General features: G+C 38.1%; 2 protein-coding genes across 2 annotated transcripts in view; one reads left to right on the top strand and one right to left on the bottom strand.

Moving 5' to 3' along the window:
- Window positions 1–1,030: 1,030 nt before the first annotated feature.
- Window positions 1,031–7,605, bottom strand: LOC139147879 (transcription and mRNA export factor ENY2). Its single transcript, XM_070719094.1, has 5 exons — window positions 7,503–7,605; window positions 7,211–7,291; window positions 6,541–6,611; window positions 4,772–4,846; window positions 1,031–2,357 (listed from the first exon to the last, which is right to left on the bottom strand). Exons 1-5 carry the CDS (start codon window positions 7,508–7,510, stop codon window positions 2,281–2,283), a joined length of 312 nt encoding a protein of 103 aa, XP_070575195.1. The 5' UTR covers window positions 7,511–7,605; the 3' UTR covers window positions 1,031–2,280.
- LOC139147878 (beta-catenin-like protein 1) overlaps window positions 7,541–10,197 on the top strand; it is a 23,128-nt gene continuing 20,471 nt past the window's right edge. The window contains exons 1-3 of the mRNA XM_070719093.1: window positions 7,541–7,786; window positions 8,792–8,986; window positions 9,603–9,709. Coding sequence (XP_070575194.1) covers window positions 7,757–7,786; window positions 8,792–8,986; window positions 9,603–9,709 — 332 coding nt within the window. The 5' untranslated portion in view covers window positions 7,541–7,756. The remainder of the gene's footprint in view (window positions 7,787–8,791; window positions 8,987–9,602; window positions 9,710–10,197) is intronic.

Genomic DNA, 10,197 nt, shown 5'->3' with positions numbered 1-10,197 from the left:
TTTGAGTGTGAAGGGGAAAGGGGTTGAAATCAATATTAAGGAATTACATTTCCAGTGCGTCGTACGCGACAATTATTTTGGGCATCATTCCCTAAGCTGAAAAAGTAACTTTAAGCAAGTTGTCCCATTTATGGTAGTGTTATCTTGAAACTCAGTCTGTCAGGTATGCAGCCAAGCAAAACACAAAATGAAAGTTTCAGACAAAAGACAAGCATCGAGTTGCTAAGCTGTGGACTACCATTCCTGTCGAACTGTCCTGCCATAATGCAGCAGAACAAATCTTCAAGTGACATTGGTGGTTATTTGAAGCCTATAACTTTTACTACGAAAATACATCTTACAGAGCTGGTAAACATGATACACACATATAGAAAACAATGGTAAACATGATACACACATATAGAAAACAATAGAAACATGAACTAAGACAAACCAAATGATTTTAGATATGCTTCAGTACATGCTTTCACCAACACTAAGTGTTCATGTAGCACCTTTTCTGGTTCCTTTCTCTCCTCCTTCAAATTTCCCTTCATTTTATGGTGCTATACAAACATAAAGATGGTGAGGGGGGGGGGGTTGTCCAGTCTGCACTTTTGTGACTGTCTTGCTGATAAACAATGCTTCTTCCCAGAAAGTAGTGATGAAAGTCGAGCAAATGTGAAGCAAATTCAGCATTTGATACATGTTCATACTTTACCAGTTTTGTATCTTTCCAACCACTGTAAGACTTCGCTGAATACAATTGGTTGCATCACTCCATTTATATGAAGCTGCTGTGGTAACGGTTCAGCCGCCTTGTTTAATTTTGGACATGCACAAGAGATGTTGTGCATTGCAACAGAGCCATTGTATTGATCCCATACATGCAACCAAAGATGAGATGACCCACCTCCCTTCAACTCTGTACAAACAGATTTTGAACAGATCCCAACAGCCCTGATATATTGCACATATTGAAATACTACAAGGTGACGGTCTTTCATGTTGATTCTCTGGAATTCATGCTTGTATGACACACACAGCAAAATGTCTGCAAAATAGTTTATTTCTTGGATCTAGTTACTACAGATAAATGACATTTCTACAGAACTTGAACAAAAAAATCTTATGTCTGTCATGCTTTGTAAGAGATACAGTACATGCTGAAACTGACAGCATACATGTGATCACAAGTTACTGACCAGGCATCATAAAACAAACTTTGACGTGGTATGTGGCTTGGGGACAGATATTCCACACTAAATTTTTTACAATATTCTGTTTTTGTGCTGCTTGGGTGGAGTCATTTGAAGCTTGTTGAGTACATGAAGTCTTGTTCTTGTTGTAATGGAATATTTAATTTTCTCCCACGAAGTTAACATAGGGATAGTGGCCTATTTCAATTTCAATTATCCACAAATTTCAGGATATTGGTTTCTGTAGTACCAAAATTTGTATGGTGATTCTCAATTTTCATACTGGACCATGAACGTTAATAGTTTGAAGTTTCATCGAAGAAACTTTGAGCAAAAGTTGCTATCATCCAGTTTTTACAGTGCATATCACCTAAATCATACCCAAAACAGTGGAGTTATAGTGGACAGAGGTTTCCTTGTGCTGTTGGTGTCAATCATCATGGTGTACACTTTAGCTGAGTCAGTTGGAAATTTACCCTCAAATCATAAAATGAAAACGCTGACCCACATAATATGCAATTTCAGTGTGAACATGTCTTTGAGACCATCAATTACATAATACCTTAGCATATAGAAGTGTAAATTTTTCCTTTAAAATACAAAATTATCATTTTTTTGAAAACAAGTAGGCTGTGAACATGAACTGATATTTCTGACTTTAGTTGCAACTGAATGGTTTGACTATCAGTCTCTGAAGTTTATGTCTCATTCTAATGAAGCTTTCATATATTATGCCAAAAAATATTATCTAGTGATATCCACATTACAAACATAAGTACTAGGATAAACTTGGCCTCAGCATGGAATCACTGAGGATGTGATTAAAAAAAAGGACTAATTTTTTCTCAGGGTTACTCTTTCATTCTGAAGTTATCACCAGTGGTTTCATTCTTGCAGAATTTACATGAAAAATAAAATGATATTGAATAGTTGTCCAAAAACAACAGAAAGATGTTTGGTCCACTTTTGTATAATTCTTACTCTCTTCATCTATATCTACAGGTTGTGGGAGGGATTCCCTGTATGTACTGGAAAAGTTTGACACCAGAATTGGATGTGTTGGATTCCTTGTATGTACAGAAAAGTTTGGTCACTGTTGTCTTCAAATATTGCTCTGCTGTGCCAAGAATGTACGGATCCTCTGTAGAAGTTCTTTCTTCACGCTGTCTGGCACAAGGGCTGTAAAAAAGATAATCAGATCAGATACATGATTATTGATGGGTATAAACCTGCAGTTTTTATTTCATCTTGCTCTGAGGAACAGCTTCAAAATATCACTTTATAGAAAAAAATTACCATACCATAACAAACACTTCCATTGTCTAACCTTCAATTGCCTACCTCTGTGAAAATCTATGCATTTCAATTCGACAGAAAAGCACTTTTTTCTGTTATAAAGAACATCGGTGCATCATCAGCGGCACCAAAACACTCAAACTGTGTGTGTTTGTTTCAAATAATAACAATCCTTTGAGCATTACACTCACATATTCAAAGTAACATACACAGACTTGGACAAAAACACACATACCCGGTACATGTACATAATATATGAGTAAGCAATCTTGCTCTGGCAACTGTCCATCTGAAACTTTCACTGAGAGTTTCATGATGTTCAGGTAAGTGGCCACCCAATTATTTATTTATTTATTTATTTATTTTTTTTTTTTTGGAGGGGGGTAGGTAGATGTGTGCAATGTAATTGTGAGTCTTGTTAATTCTGCATTTTTCTGTTGCATCTCTTTTCTTTCATGTTGGTGCCAAGTGTTTGACATCAGACAAATTTGATGACAAACTTTGAATTTACTTAGCATATGCAGTGTTTGCATTTACGCAAAAAAAATATTACTCATTGAAATTTACTCTCTACGCATTATTTCCATTGTTATATGACTGAGCTTAGGTGACAACTAGATGAGATGAGTGCTCTCTTGACATTAAATTTGTTGCAACATTTCTGTCAATCACTAATTTTGGGTGGAAAGTTTCGGATTCTCTGGGTGTTGCCTGAAACATCAGCATCGTAGTTCAAAGGAACGTTATCATGTCAGCTGTGCCTATGAACTACGTTGCTAATTTTAAGGCGATTGATAGTTTCTGAAACTTACAACACAAAGTGAGTGATTGAGAGAAATGTTGCAACAAATTAAATGCCAACCGTGCACGATCATCGCGTCTCGCTGTCCCCAATTTGATCAAAGCACACATGCAGCATGGCCTCTAAGCAATCAACTCTATTATACAAGAGGGATTCGTCACCTGTAGGTCTCCATATGAGGATGACTAAGCACACATTTGTGATGTTTCAGTTCTGGACCTGGAATCAAATTGGTTTCGACGTGGAGACAAGGAAGCAATACTCATCACTAGCTCTAATCCTGAATTGAATCGAGATCATGGCCGCTATGCCTTACCATCAGTATACAGTAGCCTAACTCAGTCACATGATTTACATGTGATCACTGAACCACATGACTGATATCAATTGTCCAACCAGTGTCATTCATGCAGATGAAGGGTTACCAGACGAACCCAAAAGCTACAAACAGTAGTAACTTTATTTGTTGAGTGCAACGGTTAAAACTATACTATGATCAACTCTACTTTCTTTCAACTTTGCTCCACGAGCCCGTAAAAAAAAATGATTCAGAGGGTCAATCGAAAGACACTACCGGGCAACCCAACGTGAAGAACACAGAGAAATGCAGTGAAATTGAACTCATGTCAGAATCCATGATGTATTGTCCTGTTGTCGCCGATACAACAACAGGGGATCAGCACCACAGTGAAGGCGTGAGCCATGGTGATGATGCACCGATGATGCATCCGGTCCATACCCACATGCAGGCTACCAAGAGCAGTGGGAGACTGAATATCCATGGTTACGTTTTGATGTATAAGTATAAATGTATAAATTTTGAACACTGCCAGTGCCTGGATTAGCTGCAATAACTCTAACCTTGGGTTGCCCGATGTGTTTTGACGGTCGCATGTATACCCTTCACTGTACATTTCAGCATGTTTGAAACACAGCCCAGTTGTTCAAGTTGTTTGTTGAACTGTTTTCATTAAAATAATGTTACATGTACATCGTACAATCCAAAAAAATCATCATATTTTGTAGCCATTTTATCCGTCAATCGAGTGCGGATATGAAATTATGCATCCAGAGAAAATTACATACCCAGGGTACTTACACGGATAAATACAGTGACATACCATATATGCATTGTTGCATGCACTGTTGCATGCATATATACATATATGTACAATGTATATACATACATACCTATACCCATGTACAAACGCATGCTTGCAAAATTTTCTACCATAAATGCATGCATGTGTGTGTCTGTCTGCACATATTCATGATTTTACCTGTAATGAACTGGCAATAATCTCTAAAATGCAATATTAAGGTTAACAAGTAGAGAATGTGAAACTTTGTCTGCATTCTAAATATCAAAATCTGGAATTGATTGCATTCAATGACACACCTTTCAATCATTCAACACACATAAAAAATAACTCCTGTTCTGAAAACATTATCAAAATCCATTGCTCATTTCATCAAACTGTGATGAAAAACTAACCTCTGCCCTTCGGAGTGATTTCAGCCACAAGGTCATCCACGGTGATGTGTTCAAGTCCTTTTTGTCTCACAACATCTGTGTATGCGGACACAAAATTCAAAAACAGTATCAATTTGGTTTACTTATTGACAAGACAATCGGTACAATTTCAGTTTAAAGATTTACATTGACACAATGCTGGAATAACAAACTCCTCAGTGACAGGGTGATGTTACACCAGGACAAACACCACATATTTATGATTAAGATGGCTGCTTATCAATGAACAAGTCATCGTTGATGACACAGTCCCCACTTGTTAATGGGTATTTTGATTACAGGTCCTCAGAGAGGATAGAGTCCTCTTCATTAGGTCTGTGATAAAAATACTTTTGAATGAATTCGCTTGATACATGTCTGAGTTATGGTTCAGGACATGAAAAAATCGTAACAAAATGGCCACACAGTGGCCATATTGGATCGCATCACAAAACAAATTGATGTGCATAGCTATGACATTGGTCGATGTCCTTGTACCAACTTTGAATAAAATCGGTTGAAACATGCGGATATGCCTGAGAAATGGCTCTGTACATGAAAAAATCGTAATAAAATGGCCGCCTGGCGGCCATATTGGATCGTATCACAAAACAGATTGACGTGCATATGTATGACATTGGTCAATGTCCTTGTACCAACTTTGAATAAAATCAGTTGGAACATGCCTGAGTTATGGCTCTGTACATGAAAAAATCGTAATAAAATGGCCGCCTGGCGGCCATATTGGATCGTATCACAAAACAAATCGACGTGCATCTGTATGACATATGAAGTAATCCTTGTACCAAGTTTGAATGAAATCGCTCCAGGCATCTCTGAGATATCTGCGTGAACGGACGGACGGACGGACGCACACACGGACGGACGCACGCACGGACGCACACACGGACATGACCAAACCTATAAGTCCCCCCGGACGGTGTCCGTGGGGACTAACAAAACAATGTATACTGTACGTGCTACTGCCAGTTTGTTTCTGCTGCACTAAGTGCAATGCCTAACCAATTTATGAATAAAACGCATACAAGCCTGACTAAGACTGTAATGAGTTGATGCAATACCATATTGCAATTTAACAATAACCATGGAAATATAAGTTCTATACTTTTGTAATGAAAGATACCCAAAGGAAGTTAACTATTCCATGGGAACCATTTGACCCATAATTCTACTGGCATAATGAAATCCGGTCAAAAAAAGCAATCAAACAAGTATATCATTCTGAAATAAATTAAAAGTGCAATTATCTATCTTAAGCTCAGATGTTTTGGCATTAATCTTGAGACATTTATGTCCTCATTATTAACCACTGTTTTCAATGATTTTAGTCAGGCCCCTTCCCTTGCAACTTTTCTTCATGGCTCTTGGACTGATGCAGAATGAAAGCACAATGGAATGAGTACATCAATAAAGTTACCTGTTTCAAAACATTAAACCGCCTGCACAATAATGATTTACCAATGCAAAACATATTATTTGTACTGCGTGATGATGTTATGATAATGCCTTGCCATTCAGAATATTTTCTGCAAGTTGAACACTTTCAAAACCAAATAAATAACAAACAGGCTCATTATGAAGTCATTTCTATCTAATTTGCACAATCTTTGAAAAAGAATGTCTGTGAATACTTGTTGATGAGAATCCCAGTAAAGCTTTAAAAATCAAATTGTTATCATGGTAGTGAATCTTTGCGATTCTTTTCACATCAAAATTTCAACAGAACTCACCCTTGCAGTATGCTTTAAGTTGATCTCTCCAACCACATTCAATTAATTTAGTTCTCAATAATTCCTTTAATCTGCAAGGAAAACAGAAAGTCAAAGTTCTCCGGGAAGTGGTAATTTATATAAAATATTCCTTGCTGACGATAAACCTCATGCAATGATGTACAGAGTGTGATACAAATTGTGATCATAAAAAGTTGTGTGATAAGCAATAAATCTGCATACTTGGCTGTATTAACCCTTATCCTGACAAGTTTATACCATCAGGTCAAGGTGGTTAAGGTTAGTGAAACAGAACGTTCATATGATGCATTTAACAAAAAGAATTGAACATTTGAAGACCCCTGAATACATAGATACAGTAAGTTAAGTGATTTTTGCGGACTAAAACTGCTATAATAGTATAAGTATAGCATACCAAGCCAGCTGGGTTACAATAAGTATTGCTTTGGCTCAATATAGCGCTTTTTACTGACTTTACAGATGGGCACGTATTGTCTTGCACTACACGCACATTTAACTTTGAACAGTGACATCAATCTGCCAGGTAAGATAAATTTCGATTCCTTCCAGAAATATTTATTGCACTATGTGTACAGAACAACGTGTAGAAATTATTAATGATTTGAGCCCAAAAGATTCCCCATTATCACTACTTCAGATTTTTTGTTACCTTTCTTTTTCACCTGTTTCAACCAGTTTTTGGTTGATGGTTGCCCTCATCTGGGCATCTCGAACCTTCCTATCGGTGTAGCTGAGGAATAAACAACACATAACGCTTGTAAGTTTCAGGGCGCGCGAGGACATTTCTGCAGACATGTAAATAATGACATTAGACACATGTACGGATTCCGGATACAAATATAAAACATTAAATAAAAATGCGTCAGGTATAACATGCAGGCTCGTTTGTAAACAGTCGGCTAGGCCAAATGAAATGGACATTCAAGACAAACCATACTCACTCTGCCATTTTGACAAATAAAATTTGCTCTCCTACTGCGCCCTCTACGGTTGAAAACTTACATGTTGGCCAACGAGTTATGTACTTACTCGTTTTATCCTAATTTCCCACCCCTCTTTCTCACAACTTCTTCATTTCCAGAAAATCGTCTGTTTCAGATGTTACCCAGAAGCGAAAATGTCTGAGCGAACACTTAAGGTTGAACTGTGACCAAAATATTTAGGAAAGAAAAAACGAACAACCAACCGCGCCAAAATGGACGTCGGAGAACTTCTAACTTACCAGGTGAGATATAACACATCGCGTTTCTTTGATGGAACAACCAATTATGCGCGAAACAAGCAGATTCAGAGGATTCACTTAGACGACCAACTCTGTGTAGTATGCAACGAATTTTAAAAGCAGTACATTCAGACTTATACGCCCTTTATACGCCGCGTTGCGATGCATACCTTAGCAGGCGACATCATCACAAAACAACATTGTCCCACACTGTATATGTATTTATGGACAATAAAGGCAATGGTTGCACATGTGCAGTATTCATTCTGATTATACATGAATTCACAAACTGTTACCAAACCTTAATCAAGAACCATTGATGTGTGTACATTTCTAAAATAGCAAAAAAGTTCCTAGCTGCAAAATTGTAGCTCTACGGTGAGGCGGTCGGTGAGTTTTGGTTTTGCGACCTCGCTCACCAGTAGAGCTACAATGCCGAAGGCCCTGTAGCATACAAAATAAGCGCGCCACACATGGCGCGGCATTTTCATGTAAAATCCCACATATTTACTGCATTTGGTCGTACCGATTTATCACTACTGAAGACTAAACACTATACTACATTAACCTTGTCGTTTATGGGGTTTGGTATTAGCACAGACACGTCGATCGCGTTCCATAAACATTGAGCGTGTTTCTGGGAGCCGCCATTACCGGAAGTTGGTAATGGCGGCTCCAAGAAATGTTTTTTTGAACGCGATCGACGTATTTGAACAAATACCAAACCCCATACACGACAAGGTTAGTGTAGTATAGTGTTTAATCTTCAGTAGTGATAAATCAGTATGACCAAATGCAGTAAATATATGAGATTTTACATCAAAATGCCGTGCCATGTGCAGCGTGCTTATTTTATATGCTTCAGGGCCTTCGGCATTGTAGCTCTACTGGTGAGCGATGTCGCAAAAACCAAAACTCACCGACCGCCTCACCGTAGAGCTACAATTTTGCAGCTAAAAAGTTCCAGGCTTCACTCATATTTGATTTTGCCAATTTTCTCTTCCTCAGCCTGACAAACCACTTAAACGAAAACGAGAAGAAAATGGACAGGCAGGGGACATCTCTGTTGGTTCCAAGTCAAGAGACAGACTTATTGGTATCAGGGATTCCAGGCAGAGTGAAACCTCCACAGAACACAGTGCTGGTGGTGTCAGTGAGTCAGAAAGAGAAAAGATATTGAAAATGGTTGAAGATGAACCAGAGGTATGACAATTGTTTCTAATTCTAGTGTCTTTTACTTCTTACATACCACTTACCTATAGATGGGGTCTAAGTGACTTCAAGGTCAAAATGTCCAGAGATCCAGACGCCAAATATGCATTGAAATAGCTGTGATATCGCAGCGGTACTTGTGGCGTCTGTCAAACACGCTTCCGACAAGGGTCACCGCCACTATGGATTTTACATGAAATTGATAGACAGCTACAATAATGATAAATTATATATCAAAACGATTTATGGATCAACAGTTCTACTCCAGAATAAAAAGGGCGTGATGTAATCTACAGACTACAAATGTATGACAATACACGTATTTATGTGTGCGTGTGTGCACATGGTTTGTTTGTACCATGGTCCATTTCAATTCAGGGTTGAACCTATTAACGATAAACTGTACAGTCAAACCTGTGTTAACGACCACCTTCCCTTAGCGACCACCTCCCTATAGCGACCATCTGCTGGCGGTCCCTACGAAATTTGCATGTAAATAACACTGTATATTGCGGCCACTGTCCAATGCGATCAGTATAGTATAGTATTGTGTGTTCCTCGGTTAGCCAATCAAATCATCTCTACCAATGTTTTCACATTACTGCAGGCAGATGCTCTGGATGAGACAGCACTTAAACGCTTACTTCTCTCTTTTGAGAAGAAAGTTTTTCGAAATCAAGAAATGAGAATCAAGTTTCCAGATCAGCCTGAAAAGTGAGTAATTGAGTTTAATTATTTATCTTGAAACATTTAGTAATATTAGCTGAGTTACAATTTGTGTAACAGTTGTAAAGTGTAAATTGGTTCGAAGAACACAACCTCAAGAAGACAATACTCTGCTATGATTTACTGTAGTGCACTTTTGAGAGCAGCAGTTATCTTATTCAAACGTTGTATGTTCTGTGCTTGCATATATTTGTACCTAGAATGAGGGCTGTCGCACAGCAACCAAGTTATGTCAGCCATGGTACACATGACATGTTTCCATTACCAGAAAGACATACCTTAGCCCTTTCACCACCATGGTTTGTCCCAAATTCATTGTTTTCTATGGTAAAGTTGGACCTGTACACAGGGAACTGGGGGTGAAAGGGTTAAGTGATAACATCTTACATGCCTTATTTGTCCTAGCATAGATGGTTCATGTAAATGCATCATTTTATCTTGATGCATATACAGTATATTAAGTGATGAGAGTCTAA

The sequence above is a fragment of the Ptychodera flava genome, chromosome 13, assembly GCF_041260155.1.
Source record: "Ptychodera flava strain L36383 chromosome 13, AS_Pfla_20210202, whole genome shotgun sequence".
Lineage (NCBI taxonomy): Eukaryota > Metazoa > Hemichordata > Enteropneusta > Ptychoderidae > Ptychodera > Ptychodera flava.
The sequence above is the reverse complement of the archived record's forward strand: the minus strand, read 5'-3'. Positions and strand labels throughout refer to the sequence as shown.